At 46.8% G+C, this 27,313-nt stretch overlaps 1 protein-coding gene across 2 annotated transcripts in view; it reads left to right on the forward strand.

Moving 5' to 3' along the window:
- PNPLA1 (patatin like phospholipase domain containing 1) overlaps window positions 1-27,313 on the forward strand; it is a 61,495-nt gene that overhangs the window by 22,051 nt on the left and 12,131 nt on the right. Inside the window, exons 1-4 of one of the 2 annotated variants that reach the window (XM_006195311.3) lie at window positions 3,283-3,896; window positions 23,325-23,557; window positions 25,357-25,422; window positions 26,523-26,732. In XM_006195311.3, the coding sequence (XP_006195373.3) occupies window positions 3,692-3,896; window positions 23,325-23,557; window positions 25,357-25,422; window positions 26,523-26,732 (714 nt within the window). In that variant the 5' untranslated portion in view covers window positions 3,283-3,691. Of the gene's footprint in view, window positions 1-3,282; window positions 3,897-23,324; window positions 23,558-25,356; window positions 25,423-26,522; window positions 26,733-27,313 lie in introns of those variants that run through there. The other variant, XM_032462944.1, reaches the window with a different exon arrangement.

The following is a 27,313-nucleotide window of genomic DNA, read 5'->3' on the forward strand; positions in this document are numbered from 1 at the left end:
GTAACTGGAAGTTAGGCCTCCATTAGATTCAGGTTAAATGTTACTGGCACGATTATTCACGGTCAATGCCATGACCTTCATACTCTCTCACATGAAGGAACAACCAGGTTCCTCCCTAAATAAACATTTTACAAGATTTAAGTAGAGGGTGCTGCACTGTTGATGAAAAGCTAACCTGGAACCTCATGCCGTCTTTCTTCCAGAGCTGTGTCATGGGTGGTTTCACATATCTTATGTTTATGGAAAATCTAGATTCTTCTATATATTTCTTTTGGGTTGTCTTGTTGGAATTATGTGTGATAAGCAGTCTCAGTTTCTTGCATGCGATTTCCTCAGGGGCCGATGAGTCATGTGCATAGTATTAACGTGGTGTAAAACACCTGAGAGAAGTATGAGTGGACTTTAAAAATCAAACACAAAAATGTTGGGATGTGATCCTTTCTTGTTGGTGTCCACATGTAGTTCATAGGACTTTGAGTATAATGTCAGGAACAAAGGGAAATGAGACGAACCGTCTCAGTCATTTAACACCGAGGCACAGGATGGGTGAGCCGCGGCCCACCAGCCTCGTCAGATGCACAGAGCACTCTGCCAGGATCAGCACCTGGAACACAGTAACAGTTCCGATGGAGCCTTTTCATGCCCAGTCATGAATTTCCAGTTTGCTTGTTTGCGCAGAGGCTGTGCTGTTCCTGCTCTGGTCTCCACTGTCCCCATGGAACTAAAGACTATCTTACTTCCATGAGGACCGTTGCCTAATCCAACAGCCAGGCCTGAGGAGCGTGGCGCCAGGGGCTGAGTCAGGACAAGGGGCTGTCTTTGAAAGGGTGGTGAGCGGTGGGCCCTCAGCCTTCTCCAGCCCCCACAGTTCATGTAGAACAGGTGGCCTTGCTTCCTGTTTCACTGGGAAAAGCAAGATGACCAAGAAGGAGAATGCTACTCCAGGGTTGTCTTCCTTCAACGGGACCCTGTGCCCACCTCCAGCTGCTTACCCTTCTCTGCTTCTCAATGGCAGGGGTCTCTGCCTGCCTCTCTGGAGCCTCCCCTGCCCTTCCTCCAAAGCTCCAGTGTCCTTCTGTCATCCCAGACATGTCTTAGATTAACCTCATCCTCCACCCAGTTTCCCTAGTTCTGTCCCAGTTTTCCCAAGACTGCCAAGGCAGCCCCACCTCTCCCAACACCCAGACTAAAAGTGAGGTGTCAGCTATGACTCGTCCTGCCCATCCAACCAGTTCCTCGGTCCTGAGAGTCTCTGAGGCAATGGCTTCATTAACTTATCTTTCTTCGGCCGCCGCCCTGCCCTGGCCGCCAACATCCCTAGGAGGATGCAGTGCTATCCTCCTTCCTCATCCTCCAGCTTGTCTCATTGCCCTTCCAAGGTCCTGCATGTTGCAAATGGATCACACCTTCCTCTGCTGATCCCACCTTTTGTTTTTTTTTTTTTGACCCCACCTTTCTATTCCACCTTATCTCCCAGGTCCACCTGTTCCAGAAGCGTAGGCCCTTACTACCCTTTGATAATAATAGACATACCAAGTGTCAGACATAATTACAGCCATGTCTGAAATTTTATAGTTACCGTCCAGCATAAGCATCATTGTCCCTTTTATAGCTGAGGAAAACTGAGGCCCAGAGAGGTTACACATGTCACACTGCCTATAAATAGCAGAGCTGGGATTCAGCTTGTGTTTGCCTGATCCAAAGCCCTTCATCCTGTGTAACTGCCCACCATCATGCCCATTTCCTCTCTGTAAAGAGCTCATGCTGTTCCCTGCCAATACCCTTCCTCTTCCTTGCAGCTTCTTCAAACCCCTCAACCCACGGCTCTGTCACATAGCTTCTCTGATGGTTCCAGCCGACGCTGCTCACCCTCACCTCTTAACTATTCTGGTAGGAATCTCAGTCCTGCACAATTTGGTACTAGATTATAGACTGCCTTAGTATGGTTCTCTGGCTATTTCCCAAGAAGCGTAGGTGTCTGAGTTAGGGGATGGTGTTTCCATTCCCTCCCTTTTCCCAGGGCCCCCAGTACAGAGCTGGACAGGCCAACTGGATTTCCCAGGAAGGAGGCAGTGTCTCCATGTTCCAAAAGCTGATTGGACCCCACCCAGCCACACCCTACTCTTTACCCTAGCTGGTTGGTTGCATCACAGCTCTGTGTGCATACATGCATGCACACATTTTCTCTGTTGCAGACACATTTAGTCAAAAGTTCCCTTCCCAAACAGAGACGATTATATACTTGGAACTACCTACCCAAGACAGAAAAACCCCTGCTGACCGAACACTGGGTGCTGCCCCTAATGTGAAATTCCAATACAGACCGGTGAAGCCAACAGAGTTCGGGGGAGCTTTCCGGGGCGGGTTGAGCATGGCTGTCACATCTTAACAGAGTATGGAGCTGCACTGGGCATTGGACAGGGGGCTCAGTATCTCGATTCCAATTCTGATCCTGACTCTGATCCGTGGTGGGGGGAGATGGAGAAGGGAGAGACATGGTCTTGTCACTTTGTTGCTTTGTGACATCCTCAGGCAGTGAAATTTGAGGACTGTGAGGAAGACCCTCTATGCCAGGGCCACATTGCACCACACCAGAGGGGCATGACCAGTGCCTCCTGGAGCTAACCCTGGTCGCCTCCCACCCACTGCCGCCTCACTTACCCTTTGAGCTCCAAATCTTCTCTGTCTTGACCCAGATGCCCCCATACTTGGTGTCCCAAGCTGTTCATCCTTGGGATTAAATATTGGCATCTCAGATTTCTCCTTTCAAAGTGAGAAGAACATCACACAGTATGAAGCCCCAAACACTTAGAATGATAGAGATTTCAGACTGATTTCTTCTGGGACACTTAGGAGACAGTATAAAGATTTGTGGCTTGGAGAGAAGGTACTGACTAAGAGTTAGGCAGGGAGAAAGGGTGAGAGATGGAGAGGTGGTGGTGGGTGGGGCCCCTGAAGCCAAACCGCTCTTCCTTTATAATTTTGGTGGTGGCTGGTCTTAACATGTGAATAAACAAACAAGTGAATAAGCAAAGGGCCACTTATGTAAGAAAAACAAATTAAAAATGATTGTGTAACACATCACGCATACCACACAGAGCCTGTCGGAGCCCAGGGACGGGTATCACTGTGGGGGTCACGGGTGGTGTGAGCATGTTTTCCTCAAAAACCAGAGCCAATGTGGCAGCCCTGCCCCTTTGGGAAGAGCACAGCATCTTCCTGGAGGGAGGCCAGCATTTAATTCCTTTACTGCTGCAGTGTGTCAGGGAGGGAGGCACCTCCAATAACCATCAGTGGAGGTTTTGCAACCTGATGAGTGAATTCTTGGGGCTGAGGGCTGAGGCCTCCTCCTTGGGCCTGACCCTGCGTGGTGGCAGCCAGCACTCCTGGGGGTACCAAGCATGGGCAGACGGGGGTGACTGCAGGTCAAGATGCTGCTCACATGTCTGGGGCTCTTCTACACTGCGTCCTGGGCCTGAGGCCTTTACCAGCCTTTGGGGCTGCCTCCTGACAGAGCTCAACAGGTCCAGGCAGCTGCTGCCTGCGCCACCTGTGGGTGTGCCAGCCACCTGGGGAGAGGCAGCCCATTCCAGGCTCCCAGCTGGCAGGGAAGCTTGGCAGCAAGTTCTGACAGGAGGGCGGCCAGCACTGAAGGGTTCCTCCTCACCACTGGAGGCCCCAGGCTGGGGAGATGGAAGAACAGGTGTTCAAGGGCGACCCAGACACCCCTCATTCCATCTCCTTCTCGGGAAGTGGATTCCTCTCCATCTACCAGGCCGGGGCAGTGGACGCCTTTCGGGACCTGGCCCCCAGGATGCTGGAAACGTCCCATCGCTTTGCCGGGACGTCGGCAGGTGCGGTGATTGCTGCCCTCGTTATCTGCGGGATTGAAATGGGTAAGGTCTTTGTTCTGAGTTCCCTGGGGAGCCTGTGGAGCGTTTCCACAAATTGGAGCCTGAGGATGGCTTGGGGATGCTTCGGGGAACAAAGCCAGGCCTTCTGGGTGGCAGGAAAGGAAGAAGTGGGTCGAGTGGACAGCATTTGAGGTTGGGGTCTGCCCAGTTTCAGTCTCTGACCCACTGGGTGAGCTTGGAACTGCCTGTCCCTCTCCCTCAACACTCTTACTCGTGATGCCCTGTCTCCCAGGGCCTGGGAGAGGGAAAGGTAGCATCTCTCTCAGACATCCTGGGCTTTGAAGTTACACCATGTCACAGTCATACATTGAGGTGAAGAGCTTCTCCTGCCTGGCCTCCTTTAAAATGCAATATCCTTGGGAAGGAGAGCTTCGCATCTTCATCATCTTGGTGGGGATGGACCCGTCAGACCAGCTTCCAGGTGGCTGGAGGTGAAAGCCCTGGAGCTGGGGGGTGGAGGGAGGAGGGAAGCTGGGAAGAAACGCGGGAGACGTCACTTCACCTCCTGCCTGCTAGTCTAGGGGCCCCAGTGAGAAGGATGGGGCCACACACCCAGAGGCAGAAGTGCCATCTGTGCCAGAGTGGCAGACACGTTCTGAGCCCCACAGAGCAGGCCTAGACCTGGTCCGAGAGCAGCCCGACATCCACAGGGGCTGCCTCAGGGTCGGGGCTTGGGGGCATTTATTCATTTACTGCACTACCGCTCTGCACCAGCCTCTGTTCCAGGCACTGGGGACGGAGTTCCTGCCCTGCCGGAGGAGGAATTCTAGAGAGAAGAGACACGTAATAAACACTCAAACCGGTAGTCTTATAATGTCACATCAGGAAATGGTTAGATCTTGATGAGTAAAATTAAAGCAGGAAAGGGTCAGAGAATAAAGTGGGGACTATTTTAGTAAAGGTGGTCAGGGAGGCCCTTTTGGAGGAGGCGACTTTCAAGCAGAGGCCCAAGTAAAGTGAGAGAACCAGCCATTTGAAGATGGAAGAGGAAAGACTATTCTAAGTGGAGGACCAGCCAGGGAGCCACTGGGACTGGGGAGTGGTAGGTGAGGAGGAGGGAGGTTGGGGATAAGGCTGGAGGGGCAGGCAGGGACCAGGTCACATGGGGCCTTGTAGCCAGAGTAGCAAGCTCTGATTTCACTCTGGGAAAGTGGGGAGCACAGGCCACTGGGAGGGAGGCAATGCGCAGAGCACCCGCTCCACAGGACTGGATCCCAACTCTGCAACTTATCGATGTGAACCTGGGGCAGATTACTGAATGCTCTGTGCCTGTTTCTGCATCTGTCCAGTGGAGATTGTACTAGTGCCTAATTCCCAGGGTTGTTAAAGGATTAACAGAGCAAGTGAATATATTGCTTATCACAGTGCCTGGCACATGGCAAGTGCTTAGTACCTGTCAACTACCTGGTTTGGGTTTTTAAGGAACCCCGGCCGCTGGGCGGAGTGATGGAGGGGGCAAGGTAGAAACAAGACCAGGAGGATACTACTGTACATCGAGGTGAAGGATGAGTGTGGTGGGAGGCTGGGCTGTGAGGGTGGTGAGAATCGGTTGGATTCAGGCTATACTTTGAAGGTAGGGCCAGTGAGACTTGCTGAAGGGCCAGCTGCAGTGTGTGAGGCAGGGTGTGAGCAGGGACCCTTTCTGCCTGAGGATCTGAGCTGGGTGAGAATTTCTCTTTGTTTTAAAGAATAATTGTAATGCCCATTCACTGAGTACCTCTTAATATGCAAGATATTTTTTCTTTCTGCTAATTCACAAGTAATACATTTTTTCTCACTTTGCAGAATTGTAACAGTGCAAAAGTATTTTGAGTTTTTTAAAAAGCCTCCACTCATCTCCTCCTTGTCCCCAATCCCACTTTCCCTCCTATAGCCAGTGGAAGGGCTCTGCTTGGATCCTTCTAGATCTTTTTTATGCCTAAAATCCTCTATGAAATGTAGCAGTTAATGCTTCAGTCACACAATGGACCCTAGGACAGACCTTCAGAAAGGGGCTGTTCCATTACTCCTACCCTCCTCATGTCTTTATTTCAACTTCGTAAAATACACCATCTGAGAGGGTCAATGGTATCTTCATCCTCAGGCACCCAGGGACTATTCAGAATTAATTTACTTCAATCCATTCAATAAATAGTGCCAAAACCTGACTTGGCCAGGCTGTGATGGGCATGTGGACAGCAGGGGAGAGGAACTCAGACCCATGAGAAGGACAGCTGACGGTGGTGTAGCCAAGGGCTGTCCATATGGGGGACCAAGTACGTGTGACTGGGAGGGAAAGGAGAGATGTGTGTGGGACTTGCTCTTTTCACAGCATGTTTATGAGATTGATCCATGTCACACTAGTTACTTCATTTATTTTAACTGTCATACAATTTACTATTAACTATCACTTCCTTTATATCAGCCTCTGTTATAAGTTTTTGGTGTATTAGCTCATTCAGTCCTTACAACAACCCTCTGAGGTGAAAACTATTATTATCTTCATTTTGCAGAGGAGGAAACTGAGTCACAGAGAGCTTAAAAACTTGCCTAAGGTCATACAAACAGTACTGGGTAACATTGGTGTTTTGAGCCTGGTCTGGCCTTTAAACCACTCTGCTTCTTGACCAAGCAGTGTCAGGGGGTGTGGATCCTGGTTGTACAGATCAGGGGAGCCTCTCTGAGCAGGTGGGATTTGCACACAGACCTGAAGGAGGTGAGTGAGTGAGCCACAAGACTATCTGTGGAAGAGCATTCAACAAAGAGGGACACGTGACTTGTATAAATCCTGCCATCAGTTAGAAGCAGAACAAGAACCAGCACTTGGTCTCCTGACTTTCTTCAACCCTCTACGTCTTTTACCTCTTCCAGTGTTTATTCCATTAAGACTGTATCATAGTTCACTTAGCCATTCTGTTGATGGACACGGCCAGGTGTTGCTGTCATACACAACACCTCAATGATCATCCTTGTTTGTATCTCCCCGGCCCACCCGGACTGTTTCCCTAGGGTACACATCACATTAACTTTACCAGACTTATTTAAATTAGTCTCCAAAGTGATTGCACCAATTTAACCACTAGCAGCATATACAAGTTCTAATTTCCCCACAATGTCATCAACCCTTGGTACTATCAGACTGCAGAGTTTTAAGTCAATCTGATTAATGTGGAATTATATCTCATTTTATTTTACTTATTTAATCCACACATCCTGATAACTAGTGATGTTAATTAAGCATCTCTATGTATTTATCCACCACATGTTTTTCTTCTTCTGTAGCTTACCTGCTCATGGCCATTTCCTGTTTTTTCTACCATTATCTTTTTCACTTCAACATGTACATGTTCTTTATATAGTCTGTATGTCATTTGTCAGTTATAGACATTGCAGCTATCTTATCCTATTCCACGGCTTGTCTTTGTGTTTGATGATGTCTCTTGTCATTCAGAAGATTTCACTTTTAATGCAGTCAAAGGTATCAATCTTTTCCTCTTACAGTTTGTTTCTTTTAAATATCGTTACTTTGTTACAATGACATCTATGTTTTCCTTCAAAAGTTTTAAAGTTTTGCTCTTTCATATTTAGATTAATCTATCTGGAATTTATTTTGTGACTAGTATGTGGTAGAAACTGAAATTTTTAATTGTGAGAACCAATTACCCCACCATTTTCAGGCAGCCCTTTTCACGCTTGTTTGAAATGCCGCCTCTGACTTATTCAAGTTCCTGGGTTCCCAAAAATCTGTTCCTGGAGTCTCTCTTCTCTTCCATTGGTGAATTTGTCTATTTCTGCACCAGATCACACTGTTTTCATCACTATAGGCTTATTAATAAGGCTACTTACATCATACTTGGCAGTCCCTCCCCTCCTCTTTCAATTCCTTCTCCAAATATTGACTTGATCTCCTTTTTCCCCAAGTGAAAGCAGCTCTGTTGAGATTTTAATTGAAATTATATCTTCCCATTTATAAAGTAGTCTGTCTCTCTATTTCTTCTGGGCTTTCTTGTCCTTCAGTCTTTTATTAGATTTATTAGTTTTTGTTGCTACAGGGAACGAGATCTTTTATCTATGACATTTTCTAACCTAATTGATTATTGCTGATAGATAAAGGAATGTTGATGGTTTTTGCTTATTGATTTTGTTTTGAACAACCTTGTGAACATTCTTAATAGTTCTAAAAATTTCTTGGTAGAATACCTCATACTTTATATGTAAACAATCACATTATCTGCATATAACCGGAGGCTTGTCTTTTTTTTTTTTTTTTTTTTTTAATTCTTCAACACGTGGTCCCCAGGCCTCTTTCCCACAGGCCATGCTCCCTCCTCTTGTTCCCAGCCTGGGCTTTTGTGTCCTGAGATTGTTTTGTTCTGTGGAAGCTGAGGCAGCAGCAGGTCTACCTTCTGGCGATGTGTGCCTAGTTCTTGTGATAGGGCCATTTTGAGGGTACATGAAAATGTTTGTAAAAACACTTAACACGGTGCCTGGTTTTCATTAGGAAAATGGAATTCATTTATTTGTTCATTCATTTATTCACCTGGGAAGAGCTGGTCTCCCTGACAACCAGTAAAGGGGATTCAGGATTTCCAGTCTGGGACTGGGAACTTGTCTCAAAGCTGTATTTGCATAATTTTGAGAAATAAAATTTTTTTTCTTATTGTAGTATGGGGTTTTGGTGGACTTAAAACCCCATCCCCACTTAAGCTACTACTTGGCACCTTCCCCTTATAAAAGCTTCATGGCAAGCCATTCATTCATTCATTCATTCATGCAGTAAGTGTTTATGGAGCATATACTGGGCCCTGCAGAGGATACAGAGATATGAGACTCCACCCTTGCCCTCAAGGAGCTTACAGTCTACTCAAACTAAAAATTAGGCGCCAAATAGTTATAATACAAAAAAGTTCCAACTGAATGTAAGAAAATTAAAAGGCAGAGAATGCAGAGAGAGGGACCAAACAGCTCCCTTCATGTAAGGCCTCATGGAAGTGGCATTTGAGCTAGCGCTTAAAAGTTTGGTAGAAGTTTGACAGCTAGAGACAGGTTGGGCAGGAGATTGGGCAGGGGCTTGGGCTTCTAGCTAGGATGCTGGATGACAACACGATGAAGTCACACGGTAGGGAAGAAATGTGATGCTTCCTAGGAGTGGTGAAGAGTGCAATTTGCCTGGTGTCGGGTTGATGTGAGTTTCTGAGAGGCAGCTTTTGGCGCCACAAGAGTTGTCTGAGATGGGAAAGGGCTGTTCCAGAAGAGGGACAGCCCCTGCCTGCCCTCAGAGAGGCTGACGCAGAGGCTGGAAGGCACCTGCCTGGTTGCTACTCCGGCAGGTCCCCTTCATTCAGCACCGTGACTGACAGGACCTGTCAGTCTGAGGTCTCCAGTCTCCCGGACTGAAACCTACAGTGAGAAGTATTTTTTACATTGTGACCTAGTGTGAACATAAATCTAAAAGAGGTTTCATGATAGAATATTTGGCGTACTCTATGCTATAATTTTGTTTATACTTTCTACTAGTCATTAAAAACTTCATTTAATCAATGGTTCTCAATCTTGCCTGCACGTTCAAATCACCTGGGGAGCTTTTAAAACATCCACTGCCCAGGCTTCTCCCCAAAACGAATTAAACCAGGATTTCTGGGGGTAGAACTCAGCACCAGTGTTTATTCAACTCCCAGGTGATTCCAATGTGCAGCCACGTTGAGCCCCAGTGCACTTTGCAAAACTAAAATGTACTACCTCCCGAAGATTCTAGCACTGCATGACCAGGTAGTGGAAATGGGTCCGGCATTTCATATGGGAACTTGTGAAATGCCCGTCACAGTCTTGGAATTATGAAAATTCTGTATCTAGTTATAAGTGAGGAATGACTTTTTCCAGGATAGAGAGAAAGAGTTTTACCACGGTGGCTTTAGGCTGAACTAGATTCTGTGAATTCTCCTGGCTAGGCCATCAATGAGGAAGACTGACCTTGGTTAAGGCGCTGGTCCATCTCTTTCCCTTAGCCCAAGCCCCCATCCAGTCTGCTTTTCTGGTTAGTCTCCCAGCACAGATCTCAGTGCTGGGCAGGTACCAGCTTCAGTGGCTGTTCCCCTGCGGGGTGAGGCAAGGAACAGGGGACTCAGCTGACTTTTAACTGAGCTCATCAGGTGACTTTGTTCTGTCCTCTAAAATCAATTATTCCCGATACCTCTCGGGCTACCTTTCCAACACCTAACCCACCAAACACCTAAACCACTAAGTAAATGTTAGGAGGGTGGGGCTGAGGATTAGGACTGAGACTGAGAGCTCTTCTCTTCAAGTTCACAGTAGTCTCAGGGTGTGTCATACCTCTGTGCCCTTGCTTGAGCCATTCCCCTCCAGGGATGCCGGCCCCCTCCTCTCTCCCTGTGTTGCATCTCCCCATCCTCCAAGGCCTACTGCAGACGTACGTCACCTCCCCTGGGAGTCTTTCCTGATTCCTGTCAGGCACTAAATCCTTGGTGCTTCCACAGCCCACTCTAGGATAGCACTTGTCTCAGAGACTGGAATCCCCCTGGGAAAGAGCACTTGCCTAGGAAGCAGGCTCTCTGAGTTCTGAGAACAAAAGTATCTACAGTCAGATTGTGACCTTAGCTTGCCACACATTATTTTCGCATGGCCTTTCAGAGTGGAGTTTGGTAAGCAGAGAGGCAGGGTTCAAACCAAAGCTGGTCTGACCCCAAAATCCAAATTCTGTCTGCCCACCCTTCCCTCTGGCCCCAGGAATCCACTCAGCAGTGAGTGTCCTTGGACCACCCTGAGCCTCAGCTCAGCTACTGAGCAATGGGAGGGAATAATGCCTGCCAAGCCCTCCCCACTGCCGGTTTTGGAATAAGCAGTGGTTGCTGTGAAGGAGCCTTGCAAACTTGGATTGATAGTGCAGTTGCATTGGTCTGGGTAGCAGAGGCTTCAACATAACACAACAGCATTGCTCCCTCGTGTGGCCTTGGCATTCCAGCCCCCCAAGGCTGGTGCGGTGGCTCCACAGAGTTAGGACCCAGGTCCCTTCCATTGTGTTGCTCACAGTCCAAGAGGGGTCCCCGCCATGTCCTCATTCCAGCTAGTTGGAAAGGGAAAAGGGGGGCACAGTTAATCCTTTTAAGGGCAAACCTTGAAGGTGACACACACATCATGTGGCGTTACATCCCATGGATCAGAACTTGATTACATGGCCACACCTGTCTACAAGAGAGCCTGGCAAATGTAGACTTCATTCTGGGAGGCCATGTGTCCAGATAAAAATTGGAGGTTCAATTACTAAGGAAGAAGGGGAGAATGGATATTAGGGACAACTAGTAGTCTTTGCCACAATAGCTATATTTGGAGATGTGATGATGAACCATCAGCAGGCAGCCCTCCTGGCAGCTGGGGTGTGAGTGCCCCAGTCCTGCTAGGGGGCCTGAGCAGTACACCACAGCATCCACTGTGTCCCCTACCTAGAATGACCTTCTGTCTTTCCAGAGATAACACTTCTTCCCAACACACCCTCCCATTTTACCTCAGTGCATCTCTTTCCATGATTTCTAGTTTGCCCATAGAATCTGTCCATCTGTTCTAGCCCTTGACAGTATCCTGTCTTAATTGTTTCAGATAGTGTGCCTCATTTCATCAGCTAGACTGGTTGAGCAATCTGAGATCTTATTGGTCCCATGGCTCCCACCAAGAACTGCTTCATAGACTCCTGACAGTTGCTAGCCATTGGCGAGCGTGATACTGAATGTTTCTTTGTGGTTTCTATTCTGACTTTAAGATAATTTTCTGCAGTTATGGATATGATTTATAATACTAGAATGTCCTAGAAGGAAGGTCAGCGAGTCCAAATCCTTCATTTTATGGATGATTGTATTTAGACTTTGAAAGAGGGAGTGACTGGCTAGAAGTGGACCTCACTTAGGCCAGTGATTTTCAAACCGTGTTCTGAGGAACCCCAGAGTTCTGTGGGGCTGAGGGGAGGCAGGGAAGTGGGGAGCAGGCAGAGGGCATACTGAAGGCCTGGGGCCTTCCTCAGCTTCAGCAAGTACAGCCCTGCTATTGTCCATTCTTTCTAAAATTTCACATAAGTATTACAATGATTTTTTTTAAAGTTTGAAAGCCACTGTTTGAGTCAAATTCACTTAATGTGCAGACAGAGAAGTTGAGGAACAGATTCTGGCTGAATCACAGTGATAAAATAGACCACTCATCCATCCATCCATTCTAGGTCCTAGGGATCCAGCAGCAAACAAAACAGCTGTCTGCCCTCATGAAACTGACATTCTCTTGGTAAAATCAAGCCATAATAACCAAACATACAGAAAACACCAGCATGCATGCTTCAAGGAGAAAATAAAGTAGGTGAAGGGTGTGGTGAATGAACACAGGGTGAAGTTTCAGGTGGCCTGGGCAGGGGAGGCCTCTCTGAGGTGGAAGGAAGGGAGGGAGAGCCACGTGCTCTGAGAGAAGAGTGTTTCAGGCTGTGAGATCAGCAGATGCAACAGCCCTGCGCTCAGAAGTGCTTGCATTTTTAGAAAGGAAAGCAAGCTGTCTTTCTGACAGGAAATGGGCTCCAAAAGGACTTTTCAAAGCACATGAGAGGGCTGAGGAGCAGTGGGGTACCCCACCCCACAAATGTGGACACAGCAGGACCCAACACGACTCCTCCTATGGAGACAGGGTGCTATAGATGTTTTGGTCTGCCTCCCATGCCTGGCCCAGAGCTGCCCTGGGCAGCTCCTGCCACCCCTCCTGGGGCCCTGGAGCCCAGTGTGGCTGAAGTTACTGTCATTGGCAGGTGGCTCAGGTGTATGCTGGGCAGTGAGAACCTTGGCTCTAGTGACTACTTTTCTCAGCCACCCCTGTGCCTATCTTTGTCACTCAGTGAGGAAAAAGACATTCCAGGGTTATGGAGAATGTAGCTCCCAGGAAGGAGGAGTACTGGGCTGGTGTTCCAACTCTGCCACTAATCACTGTAGGTCCTTGGCTCACCAGTGACCTGCCTCACCCTCAGTTTTCCCATCTGTAACCTGGCGGTGGGGACACGTCCCTTGGACAGTATGGTGAGGGACAAAAGAATTCATGGATGTGCCTGGCACTGTGCCTGCCAAATATTCATCACAAAATAAGTTTTTGATGAATGAATGTTGAATAAATGGATGAACAAGTAAAAGAAGATTATCTTGAAATGGAAAAGCATAGGTAACACAGCTTTTTAAAAATTTAACCAAAGAATGTTCTAGAGAAGTTATTAAGCTTATTAAAACAGATTACTGGACTCCAACCTGGTCTGATTAATATTTTTAATATTATTAAATATTTAATTATGAGCTCATCTGCCCAAGAACTTGGCTAATTATTTTTTATTGAAGTGTAGTCGATTTACAAAGTTAGTTTCAGGTGTACAGCAAAGTGATTCAGTTATACATATGTACATACATATATACATTTTCAGTTTCTTTTACATTACAGCTCATTACAAGAAATTGAATATAGCTCACTGTGCTATACAGTAGGTCCTTGTTGTTTATCTACTTTATATATAGTAATGTGTATCTGTTAATCCCAAACTCTGAGTCTATCCCTCTCCCTGCCTTCCCCCCACAGTTTGTTTTCTGTAAGGACTTATTTTTCCTATGGGAATTCTGTGTGGCCTGGCAGTGGAAGGACTGTCTGAGCTAATTTGCCTTGGCCCTGGTCAGGATTATCAGCAACTCAGGACAAATTTTCATGGTAATTACCCTGCAGGTTTTGTCAATTCAAGCTCTAAACCACAGGTAATACAGATTTAGGACTTTGTATTTTTATGAGAAACTGGGTTATTCAACCAGAGCCCTGGGCAGAGACAAGCCATTGGCATGTTTCATTGGCCCAGCAGCTGTTGGCTTTTAGTAGGGTCTCAGTTCATCTGCCCCTCACAGCCCTGAACTGCAGCCCCTGTCCCTGCCAGTTTCTGGTCTGGTAACCATATCATCAGCTTTCTTTCTCATGGCACTCACGGGCTTTCAGTTCCTTCTTCATTTCTTCTTTCTTTCTTGTGAAGTCAACCACGTCTCATGATTTTATTTTATATCAGACTCTTCGCTGTGGTTGCTTTTCTTGTTGTGGTTGCTGATGATGATGTCCCTAAAGCTGGAGAGGTTCCTTTCTAGCTCAGCACTCTCATTACTGGAGCTGGAAGTCTCTCCAAAGTTCTTTAAGACATGGATGAGAACCGCCAGTTTTTCCTGTTGCAGGTGTGTGTGTGTGTGTGTGTGTGTTTGTGTGTGTGTGTGTTGCCCAGATATAACCTGAAGTTCAGCCCTAGCTGCTGGGTGCGCTTTCAGAATTAAAATGTCTTCATCAAAAACCATTCCTGGAGTTATTTTTCTGCCTGAGATGGCAACATTTTCTGTAAAATAAACTCTGTTCTGATTCACATTGTAGTGTCACACTAATATTATTTATCAAGCACTTGGAATGTGCCAGGTCCTGTGCTCAAAGTTTTGTGTGAATCATTTGCTTTCATCTTCTCGCAGCCCTATGAAGTAGATGCTATATTTATACCCATTTTACAAAGTGGGAAACAGGTGTTCAGAGAGATTAGATAACACAATGAGTTCAGACTGCAATCTCTCTTAACTTCTATATTTCTATATCTTCTCTAATCATGATTTCAGAAGTTGCTTTGCAAGCAGCACCCCAGCTTTCCTACCCAATTCCATGGGCCAGGCAGTCATTTGCACATTGGTTAAGAAAATGAGATCAAATGATATGATGTATGTGAAGAAAACTTTCTATAAAATGCTATAGAAATGATGTCACTGTGTAGTGGTGGGGATCACTCCCACTACCACGTTCAAATCAGTATCTTTCAATTCACTCAAAGTAACTTGTGTTTTACATGTTCAACTTCTCCAACCAAATGGATAAAGATTTTCCCCAAATAATCCTTCGGACTCTTAAGTAGAAGAGAATTGAATAGAAAATCAGATAAAACTCTGAATGTGCTGGTCACTTAGTGGAACATCTAACTATTTGGAGAGCAACTCATGCAGGTGAACCACATTGATTCATTCCCCGCAAAATCCACAGGCATTAACTGAGTCCCTGCTGAGTGGCAGACACTGTGTGTTTAATAGTCTTGGTCAATCTGTATTTTTTTACTTTAACAATAGAAGGCTTGTTATTCTGGAATACTGATAGATTTACAGAAATGTTGCTGAGATAGTTCTGTACATCCTTCCTCCAGTTTCCCCTACCGTTACCATCTTACATAACCACAGTACATTCACCCACCCTCAGACATTACCATCGGTATGTTACTATTAACTATAGATTTCACCAGTTTTTCTACTGATATCATTCTTCTGTCCCAGGATCCAATCCAGGATCTCACACTACATTTGGTGGATCCATTTTTAAACCAGCTCACTTAGAGTGTATTAAAATAGTGTTGTTTTCTTTGCTTCACTTTGGGATCAAGTTCAGCAAAGATGGTTGAGCTCTGTTTTGGAGTCTACAGGGAAAAGAGGCAGACAAATGATAAACAAATCTCCAGGCTGGTTTGACTTTCATTTAAATTAGCAGTTGACCCATCAATCCTGAGGGTAACCCAACTCTGTCCTTCTGGGACTACCACATAAAGAAGAATCTCCTTTTCAGCCCCAGCTCAGGGTCTTGTGTCCATTGATGTGGAGGTAAGAGTTAGGACCAATCCTGACAGAGCAAACATACTCTCTGGTTTGCTCCCTCAAACCCCAAGTCTGGCTGAGTCACTGAAGAATTCCATCTTCCTGACCACCAGGTGGAGAGTCCCAACAGCTCAGTAGAGAAGATGCTCTTTGATCTCCTCCTTTAGTTCATCCATTTAATCATTCATTTTTTTTTACCATTCATTTTTTTAAAAAATTTTTTGAAGGAGGAGGTAATTAGGTTTATTTATTTTTAGAGGAGGTACTAGGGATTGAACCCAGGACCTTGTACATCCTAAGCATGCACCCTACCACTTGAGCTATACCCTCCCCCCCATTCATTACTAATTTATTCAGCAAACGTTTATTAAATCCCTACAGTGTGCCAGGTACTGAATCAAGTGCTGAGGTATAATAAGGAACAAAACAGAAATAGTCCCTGCTTATGGAACATGAAATAGTTCATTAATTCATTCTGGAATACCTACTACTAAGTGTTCAGTACTGAACTAGGCAATAATGGGGGAGGAGGGTGTTCTGGATACAAGTCCTGTCCTCAAGGACTACAGCTAGCCAGAGAGACAGGACAGACCACTTAAGACAGCCCGAAATAAATGGTGTGGGCAGTGAGGAGAGAGACCTAACACTGGGGGTGATCAGGGAAGGCTTTAAGGAGGAGGCCCAGATCTTAAGCTGGGCTTTAGGGTGAAGTTTTCATGGAAGGTTGAAAAAATAAATTCACATAATAATAAAATAAATTCACAAAATAAATAAAAGAAGAAAAGGATTGTGCACTTTGTGTTGACTGATGAGAGAAGAGACTGGCCTGGCTTGAGAAGGGGCTCTGGGTGTGGAGTATATGTACATACATTTGAAGATGGTGATTTGAATTCTGTTGCTCTAAAGAGAGTCTTCCTGTCTCCTAGGGACATCCGAACCCTTAGGCAATGTGCCTCAACTAAATCCTAGGAAGGCAGATCCCGAGAGCCTTTGTGGAACGCCCCTTCCAACCCCACCCCACTGGAGGCTCTGGAGATGGAGGCCATTCCCTGGTGGAGACAGTGAGCTGTGTTGGAAAGAACCCTGGCTTCGAGGTCCTCAGGACTTCGAGGCCTAGCTCTGCTGCTTTCTAGTGTGTGACCTTGGCCAGGTTACTGGTTGAGCCTCCATTTCTTCATCAGTAAAGAGGAGATAACAGAGTACCTCTGTCAAAGGAGTGTTGGGAAATTTAAATGAAACTACAAGGCCTCGGAGTCTGACACAGCATACCTGGCACCAAGGAGGCACTAAAGAGTGGTAACTAGTAATCAGCGGGGTGGGATGGAACTGTGTGGTTTCATGAGAACTTCAAGATTCATGTAACATGGCGAGAGACATAGGTAACAGACCCAACCAACTGAAGTCTTGGACAGTTGAGGCAGTGACTGCAGGGCCTACCACCAGTCAGTAGAAGTAAACTTTAATTATTGTGATTTTGAAAAAGAGAGGCATATGCATTCCTCTGCAGTGGTGCCCTAATTTGGGCAAATCCTGATTGAGGAGATGCTCTGAGATGGCCTTTTCTCTGTAGAGCAGAGGCTCACCTGGAGGTCCCCTGACTGCATCTCACACACACACACAAGCACAACAAAAACTAAACAAAACAACTCTTAAGACTAGAGGGTGACTAGTCAAAGTTCCTACCTTATCCCAGTGTCCCCTCAGTAGTGCCGAGTCTGTAGGGTAAAATGGGCCACAGCCTGGATGAGTGGCAGTATTGGTTTCTACCTTGGAACAGGATCCCAAACAAACTTCTGCATCCACCAAAGAAAACAGAGAAAAAAAAAGCACGGGCAATGGCCCTGAAAACATTGTGAGGTTCCAGAGAACTTTCTAGACACATTCTCTCTGCCTCTTTCATCTCAAGGTAATCAGATCCTTTAGTGGAAAGTTGTGGACACTGTGCCTGGTGGAGAGGCACACAGGGGCAGGGTGAGGCCCCAGGCCCTGGGGAAAGGCTCCACAGACACCTTGATAGGAATCCAGTGATGAAGCAGTGGGAGGCACTGCTGTTTCCATGGCAACCTGATATAAGATGATCTGAACCTTTTATGCCAGTTCTTTAGAAAGCTCTATGGTTAGAAAAAGGTCTACGTGGAATATTGTTATTATCCATAAAAAAGTATTGTTTTTTTGTTTTTGTTTTTTTAAGTGCTTATTGGGTCAGAGTTGTTTGTTTTTGGCTAAAGCCTATAATGCGTTCAGAAAAGAGCAGGATAATGTGTGTTTTCTCATATATTCTCGTTCCAGTTTCTGCTAACATAGACTGTGTGACCTGGCGTATATCCATCCATTATTCGTTTTTCCATTCAGCCAGCAAGCTTGACATTCAGCCATATTTTTTGAGCTTTATCCTGGGTTGGATTTCGTACCTGTAAAATGAGAGAATTAGTCTGATTTAGTGTTTTTGACTAGGCTCCTAGATCCTTAGGAGTTTCAGGGCCATGCTTTCATGGCCTTCATTTCTAGAGTGGGCTGCAGCGATTGGTCAGGGCCTGAGAACTCACTTGCCTTCAACTCAGAACAGCCCTGTTTTCAGTTGTTTTATCTATTGGGTTTCCATTTGAGATTTATTTTGAACAAAGTCTCCTTGACTGAAAAATTGCTGCTCCAGAGGTTCTTTGTGAACCTTCCAGTGGCGACACTGCAGCTTCAAGCCAAAAAAAAAATTTTTTTCCATCCGTGCCCCTGCAGTGTGGGATATAGAAATAAAACGGTGAATAAATACCAAGGTCTCCCTCCACCCCACCCCCTGCTCCACTGCCCAGGGACTCGCTGTCTCTGAGGATAAACTTGGATTATAAGTGTGAAAATCTGCTTGCGTAAATGACTGTTGTTTAGATAATCTTAATTATTATTATAGTGGAGTCAGGCCGTCGAGATATGCCCACAGGGAAATACAGCTTATAATTCAGCCTACAATTAGGGACCAGGTAAAAGCAGTAGACTCCCAGGGACTCAGAGAATTGCAGGGCCTTCCTGGGAACTCTGCTCGCCAGCGCCTCCCCAAGGGCTGCTGCACCCTAGCTACCCTGATGCCCACCGCACCCGCCTGCAGCTGGGGAGCAGGGCCCACGGAGAGGGGTGCCTTGCAGTGATTGACTGAGCTGGAAGTTGTTGCTAGGTTACCAATCCGCGGGAGACTGGGACCGCTAGTCCCATCCTCCACGGCAGATTCATCTCGCACAGCCAGCTTAATTCGAGCAGTCTGTGAACAGGATCCCCAGCAGTTTAAATTGTCAGCTGCCAAGTGCCCATCTTTCTAGGATTTAACACTTAGCAGGAAGCTATGTGGAGGAGGGGAAGAGAAGCCCTCTGTTTTTATACTCTGGGTCACCTTGAATAGCTTCTTCTCTCTCTGGGATACAGTGTCCTCCTTTGATTTCTGGGTTCATTCATTTATTCATTATTCATGCACACATCCATGTTTATTAAGTGCCTACATGTTCCATGTACCATATCAAGTGCTAGGGACAAAGGAGTGAATGAGATGGGAACCATCCTTGCCCTCACGGAAGGGGAAACATTAGGTACTTAAGCAAACAAATAAGATAAACACATATCTAATTATTTGTTTCCTTTCCCTTTAATTGATTTTACTAAGCCCCTCTTTTCCTCTACTAAACCTGTAGGGTCCCCTAAGTTGACAGAAAAGAGTGTTGCTGCCGACCACGCCTAAACTACCTTCCACCTGACCCATCGCCTCACCACACCCTGAAACAAGGGAGCATCCTCTCATCTCCACAATGCTTTTACTTTGCTCTCTTGCACCCACCAGTGAACCTGAGTGCACCTTGATAAAGATGTGGGGCAAGGATCATTGTCCCTTGTTTAGATGAGAAATCTGAAAGCCAGAAAACATCAAGAAGCTCTGGTCCATGGTCACATGGGGGAATTACTGGCGTAACCAACATTGAGCACTTACTATGTTCAGGCTTTTAAAAAGCTGTCTTCCTCATAACAATCCAGTAAGGTAAGCATTATTTTTCAAATTTTATAGGTGGCAAAATTGAGGCTGGAAGAAGTTATTTGCCTTGCCAGTGATGAGCCAGATAGTATGTGGCAAAGCTGGGATTTGAACCAAACCTCTCTGGCTTCAAAGCCTGAGCTCTTTGCAAGAAATGGATCTGGTCACAGAAAAGAGTCTCTGAGTGACTGAGACATGGAGTGGCTTCCAGATACCCTTCAAAACCTCCCAGCCCCAGGATATTATTCATTTTTCTACTGAAATTCTTGGGCCAATAGACTCATAAAACCTGGTGAATTGGCCATACTTATCAATATAGTTAACTCTGTTCTCCATCCATCTATATGGGACCATCTTTTCTTCAAGCTTTTATTGGGTAATTAAGTCAAGCAGCTCTTCCTCATTAGCATTTCCATTATTTGCTTTGTTGGGTTTTTATTTTCCTTTGTTCACATACTGAACAAACACCAAGCACCCACCAAGTGTTGTGGGAGGTTTGTTATTTCCAATGGGCGTAGGTGAGTATGGCCCATTCTTGCCCTTGAGGAGTTCCCAGCTTAGAGCAAAGTTTCTGAAGGGTCTTCTGTGGGCAAAGTGCAGTGATAGGTCACAGAGAGGGGAGGATCACAAAGACCTGCCCTCAGAGAATCTCTTGGTTTGGGAGATGGACTTACAGTTAGATAATTCAAAGGTGTGAAAGGAGGTGGGAGGGAGGAGAAGTGGATGTGCCAAGTGTGGGCTGGGGGTGGAAGCAGCCCACCTTGAGTTTCCTACAGTGCTGCTTTTAAATCCCATCTTGCTGTGGTCATTGTGGGACACTTTCCCAGAGCCTGGCAGCTTGGAAGGAGGCCTTTAAACTAGGGAGAAGGTGCTGGAAAGAACAGAGATGCATAAAGAAGCAGGCTAAATTTATCCCTTCTCACAGAACCCAGCAATTGCTATGCTTAACACTTGACTTTCTACCAACAGAGACTTGTTTAACCAGAAGATTAGTTACTTATCCCTGGGGAAAGAGAGAGGAAGAGAGAGACAAAGGGAGACAGGGAAAGAGATAGTCAGGGACTCAGAAGACAGAGATGCACAGAGAGAGACCTGAAGAGAAGCCAGGAGAGACAGGGATAAAGGCATCCTTTGGTACACAACCCCAGTGAACAGCAGGAGAGATATTAAATTGGGTACCTGAATGGGAGAAATCAGACCATCTACTGCCCCCTTCCTCTCTGATGACATTGTTAATTTCCAAATAGCACCATTTTCAGATGTAAGTATATAGGATATATTCTATATGTATATAGGATATATACTTATGTCTACATTATCTTGGCTACTGATTTGTCCCTGTCACCCACCACCATCCCTGAGTAGCTGAAAGGTGACTGTAAATGGATAATATACAAAAGCACTGATTTAAGTAAGTATTACAAGATTAAATATCCATTCCTTTGATCTAGTATTCCCATCTCCAGGAATTTATCCTAAGGAAAATAATTAAGGACACAGGCAAATAAGTTAGCAAGAGATTATTCATTGCAGCGTTGTTTAGAAAAGCAAGGAAACAAACTAACTAGCCAACCCCTGGTGGGGACCTGCTCACTATAGTATAACCTTACAATAGTTGTCCATGCTGCTTGTAAATTAGGTTATAAGTAGATACTTATTGGTGTGGAAAGACATGATTTACTAGGTGAAAAAAGCAAGTTACAAATAGAGTATATAGTATGACCCCATTTAAGTATTCTTATAAGTAAGAACAATATAAAATACAGTCTAAGAAAACATAAATGAAATGTTAATCTCTGGGTGAAGGGATTCCAAGACATTTTAATTTTTTTCCTTTTGCTCATCTGCATTAAAAATTTTTTTCCACAATGAACATATATTTCTTGTGTGTTGAGAGCAAATTTCCTTCCAGCAGTCCCAGGGAACGCCTCCTGTTGGGAGTCCAGGAGAATATAGGCAAGCTGAACCAGGCTTTCCTGGCTCTGAGGCATTGTGGGAAAGGTCACCAACCCTTGAAGCCACTTCAGACTACTCATTAAGAATTCTCAAAACAACATGTCCCTGCCCTGGCTTGACTCCTATCCTGACTGGTCTTGCGGGCAAGAACTCAGTGACCCAAAACCTTGGTATCCAAATGCTCAGTTGCTTCATAACCTACTGAAGGAAAAAGCTGTTTGTACAAGTTGACGTGGTAAAGCTAACCTTTCTGAAACTGCAGGGCTTTCCCAGATCCCAAGAGCACCCTCCCCTGTAAGGCAGTGATGGCTAAGATGCACTGTTGATCAGATCAGTCACTACTCTACACATGCAGCAGTGATTCAGGATGTTGGTGAGAAAAGCCCGTCACCATGGCAACCCAGACTCACTCAGCCTCAGGGATAAACCCAACACCCAGGGAAAGGAGGTGGGGTCTGGAGTCAGAACAAACACTGCCTGGCTGTCTAACCTCAGGCAAGACACTTAGCTTTTTTTTTTTTTGCGTTGGTTTCTACATCTGTGAAATGATGCTGAAGCTCCTTATCCCATCTACCTCCAGGATTAATAAGGAATAATCTGTGAACTGTAAAACACAAGAGGAGTAGAGCATCTCTAGCTTTGGTTTGTCTTCAGATTGCTGTGTGTGACTTTGGGCAAATCACTTAACCTCTGTGCCTCAGCCACTCTATTTGTAAAGAGGGGAGTAATGTCCACAATGATAGCTTCTCCCCCAGAATCTCAAAATTGGAAGGAATCTTAGCCCTTTCCACCAATGCAGGAATCCCTTTGGTAAATTCTCTGACTGAGGTACTCTTCCAGAGGATTTGCACAGGGTAGAAATTAGCAATTGGCTGCTAAAGATGCAGGTACAGGCCAGGCTTTGAAAGCTTTCAGCTCAATGTAGTGGAAGGAGTATGAATTCCAGGGTCACACACTCTAGGTCAAAGTTCCACTTTGTCCACTAACTAGATGGTTGACCTCAGGCAAGTTATATTACCTCTCTGAACCTTAGCTTCCTGATCAGTAAAATAAGGATAGAAATACCTACCTTACTTATTGCTGTGATAGCACTGCTTACTAAGCTTACAACCCTAACTTCCCCAGTGGAATTCTGGGGGTTAGGGAGGCAGGTTTCACCTTCTTCTGCCACCTCCCTGAATAACACATCTGCCCTTTCAAGCCCCTTCGGGGACCTCGCAGCACTTGTGTCCATAGTTCAGGGCCTTCTCCCTCTCAGGTCTGTACCAGCGGCCATACAGGGAAGGTGATGTAATAATTTCAAGACAGTTCACCCTTTCTGTAACTTCTGTGCATCAAGGCCAGCACCCCCTCCCACTCACAGACTTCACGGGCTTAGACTAAGCAAGCATCCCAGGGTGTCACTTGGTGACGGCTTTCAACTGTAACAGTGTTTTAATGGGAATCTCATACAGGGCAAAAAGCCTCTAAGACCCTAAAAGAATGCAGTGTGGTGATGGACTTCCAGGCATGATGACAGGAAGTTGGGAAAACTATTTGGGGGTAGGAAAGGGGTCCTTTGCCCTCATTGTGAAAGGAGGGAGGATGCCTGACTAGCTGTGGGCTCTCTAGAGCCAGTGACTTCATTCCTCCGTGCTTTGCTTTCCTCGTGTGCAGAATGACAGGTTGATGCCTGAGGACCCTCTCTGCATCAGAATTCTAGGTGTCCCCATTTGTTGGATGCAGGATGAGATGGCAGAGTCGCTGTTGACCTCTCTTGGCCACCGGGTGCTGATTGCCTGCTCCTCTCTGCTTCCTCCACAGAGGAGTACCTCAGAATCCTCAGGGTGGGCGTGGCCGAGGTGAGGAAATTCTTCTTGGGTCCCTTTTCCCCGTCCTGCAAGATGGTGCAGATGATGAAGCAGTTTCTGTACAAGGTCTTGCCTGAGGACTCCTACAAAGTCGCCACTGGGAAGCTCCACGTGACTCTCACCCGGTTGACGGATGGAGAGTGTGTTGTGGTTTCAGAGTATACATCCAAGGAAGAGCTCATCGAGGTGAAGAGACTGGGCCCCGGGAGTGGCGCGGGGCCTTGGTTGTGGGACAGGGCCGGGAGTTGGGGCCGAGCCCTGGGGGTGGGCGGGGCCGGGAGTGGGGGCTGGGCCCTGGGAGTGGGTGGGGCCGGATGGGGCGGGGCCTTGGCTGTGGGACGGGGCCAGGGAGCGGAGGCAGGAAAGGAGAGGGTGGTCTTGCTCCTCTCTCTGTCTCTCTCTCCTGTCTCTCTCTGTTCTCTCTCTGTTCTCTCTCTCTCTCTCTCTTTCTCTAGTTGAAGCATAGTCGATTTACAATGTGTTAATTATTTCTGGTGTACTGCGTAGTGATTCACTTATGATTAATTTTCATATTCTTTTTCACTATAAGCCATTCATTATGAGGTATTGACTATAGTTCCCTGTTCTATACAATAGGACCTTGTTGGCCTGCTTCTCTTGACAGGTCCCTGGGATGGTCCACCTGTCTGCCTTCCTTCCTTCTATTTTCCCTAGTTTTTCCCTACCTTCACCCCCCTGGCATCTGTGTCAGGCACACTTTTAGATGAGATGAACACAGAAGCCCAAGATAAATCAGATTTGGTCACCATCCTACACTGCAACACTCAGCATCCCCCCCCCCCTTTTTTTTTTTACCTCTGCCCTAATCCTGAATCTTCTCAGAGGTCTGCGTGTGTTGGCTACCAACAGAGGTTCCATGGCTCCTTTAGGGCCTGGGTTGCAGTGTATCACCCCTGAATTACTCCCAGTTTGTGGAAAGAGTATCCCCTCAGCCCATTCTCTTCCAATGGCCCTCGATAAAAAGGATTATTACTAAATGGGTTAACACTTAGGAAAGGGCACTCTGACAGTGCACTATTCTAAACTCATAAATACAAATTTTAGTTATGCATTATTATTGCTGGAGAGTGCTGTGGATATGCCCAATTTTCTTTTAGGACAAAGTTAAGTTGCATGACCCTCCATCCCATCTTTCTACCCCCTTTCTGTCCTCTGAATATAAGGCCCTTGCCACCCATCCTCACACCCGACACTGGCATGGCATGATCCTGGGGGTAGGGGATGAATAAGCGTGGGCATGGACCCCTTCTCTACCCACCTCTTGTCCCCCTGGGTTTATTAGCAACCAGCTCTTCAAGATTTTTCTCTCCCCAGCCCTCTCCCACCACCTCCCACTCCTGCCTGTGTCACCCAGAGCAAACCATAAAACAAGCCTCTGTGCCTTTGCACCTGCCATACCTTCTGCCTCAATGTCCTTCTCCTACCCACCCCTCTTCACCTGCTTGGTGAGACTCCAGTCACTCCTGCCAGGGAAATTTCCTTCATCACTCCCTGCCCCACAACCCCTGGGTTGGGCGCTTCTCCTTTGGGTCCACAATGCCCATGGTCACTCCCATCATAGCACCTCATAGTCACCCTGTGTCCTGCCACCTACTTATTTACACCCCCTCTTGGAGCGTTCTGAAGGATGGGCATCTCGTCCTCCTTTGATTCCAGGCTGAGGCCAGATACACATTAATGGTTGTTGAATCCCATTGGATTCATGGAAATCTGGTGCTAGAAGGAACCCTGGAGATCATTGAGGCCACCCTCTCCCTTTAAAGCTGAGACATGAGGTCCAGACTGATCAAATAGGTTACCAAGGACCCAGCCAGGAAATCAATTTGGGGCTCCACTTCCCAGGGCAGTGCCTCCACCTTGGGTTTAAGGAGGGACAGGCTGGCAGTGGTCCAGAAGCCTGCAGGTGAGCCCTCCCAACCTGGTCCCCAGGACTTGGGCCTCTCAGCCCCATTCTTTCCCCACAGGCCCTGTACTGCAGCTGCTTTGTTCCTGTGTACTGCGGCCTCATCCCTCCAACTTACCGTGGTGTGGTGAGTATTTCAGCATGCGAGGGCAGTGAGCTGGGATCCAGGGGTGCCTCAGGGCCGCTGTGACCCACATGTGGGAGGGCTGGTCTCAGAATTCAGTGGGAACACCAAGAGTTGAAAAGGTCCTTGTGTTTTCCTATGCAGCGTTCCCAGTGTAGATGGATTTCTGGGCTTTAAGATGACCTTCCTTCTCCAGGTTGGGCTTCTCTCTGGACCCACCAACCCATTACTGAGCCCGGCAAGTTGACTCCACAGGCTTGCCAGGTGTTCCCCATAAGAAAATCCAGTAGGTCTGAGACTCTGCTTCTCTAACCAGCTTTAGCTGATCCTGGTGCTGCTGGTCCACAGGCCACACTCTGAGTAGGAAGGTCTAACTCATGCCCCCTCATTTTATGTACAGAGAAAATGAGATCCAGAGATTAGGATTTAGCTAGCAGATGGACCCCGTAGTGCATGTCATGCATGTAATTCTCAGGCACCCCAGAGAGTTAGAGCCTTGGTATGTGTGGTCCTTTGTTCATAGTTGAGGAAACAGAAGCCACAAGAGGGGAAGGGACTTGAAGGTGGACACACAGTGGCCAATGGCAAGGTCATGGCCGGAGGGTCTCTGGAGGGTGCCAAGGATGCCTGACCTCAACACAGAGGGAGGTAGCTTGGACCCATGGCAGTCTGGAGCAGGGATATATCACAGCCTTCTCAGACCCGCCATGTGTACACCTTCTCAAAAGGCTATGGGGACAGGCTCCATTCCCCAGCTCTGCCCTCAGCCACTGAGGGACTCCACAAGGGGTAACTGTGACTGCGGAGCATTCGCTCCTGCCTTATCCAGTATGGATGCCTGCCTCCCCACAGAGGCCCAGGAGCCCCAGCCTCAGCACCATTAGGTTAGCTGAGGGGAGATGGTACAGGGACAGAGCACTGGGTTGGGAGTCCAGAGGCACCATAGTCTCACTGAGTGACCATAGGGGCATCACTTACCCACCTGGACGTCAGTGTCAAGGCTTCTCCTGGGGGACCCATTTCTTTGATGTCCCTGAGTAGGGTAGCAGACCTCTGACCCCATATGAGAATTTCTCACTCTGCCTCCTCTTTCTGCCCCACAGCGGTACATTGACGGAGGCTTCACGGGCATGCAGCCCTGCTCCTTCTGGACTGACTCCATCACCATCTCCACCTTCAGCGGGCAGCAGGACATCTGCCCCCGGGATTGCCCTGCCATCTTCAACGACTTCCGCTTGTTCAACTTTTCCTTCCAGTTGTCCCTGGAGAACATCACCAGGATGACCCATGCCCTGTTCCCCCCAGACCTAGTGGTGAGAGACGGGAGAGACCTGGAGGGGCAGGGGGAGTGGGGGAGGGTGATGGAGGCTGGGGTGCCAGTGTGGCCCATGCAGTCCATCTGTGTTTTCTCCCCTCAAATGATCCCTTAAACTTCCTCCTAAAGCTGTATCCTGGTCTTGCTGCTAACTAGGCATGTAACTTTGAACAAGTGCCCTAAGTGCTCCCAGCCTGTTTTCTCCCCTGTAAAATGAGATGATGTCAGAATCACTGAAAAGAATGTTGCCTGAACTCATCCACTCTGACATGTAATGTGGGGTCAGCAAACTATGACCCAGGGGTCAGATTAGCCCGTGGCTTGTTTTTATACAGCCTGTGAGCTAAGAATGGGATTTCTATTTTTAAAACGTTGTTAAAATAAAAAAGAAGAAGTGGCAGAGACTATACATGTTCTGCTAGCCCCAAATATTTACTAGCTGGCCCTTTACAAAAAAGGCATTGTGGGCAATGTCTTGTGCAATCCTTCAGCATCCTCTGTGATAGATACTGTTATTATTGCCATTTTACAGGTGAAGAAACTGAGGCTGTGAGAGGTTACATTCACACAGCCACACAG

Source organism: Camelus ferus, chromosome 20 (assembly GCF_009834535.1).
Source record: "Camelus ferus isolate YT-003-E chromosome 20, BCGSAC_Cfer_1.0, whole genome shotgun sequence".
NCBI lineage: Eukaryota > Metazoa > Chordata > Mammalia > Artiodactyla > Camelidae > Camelus > Camelus ferus.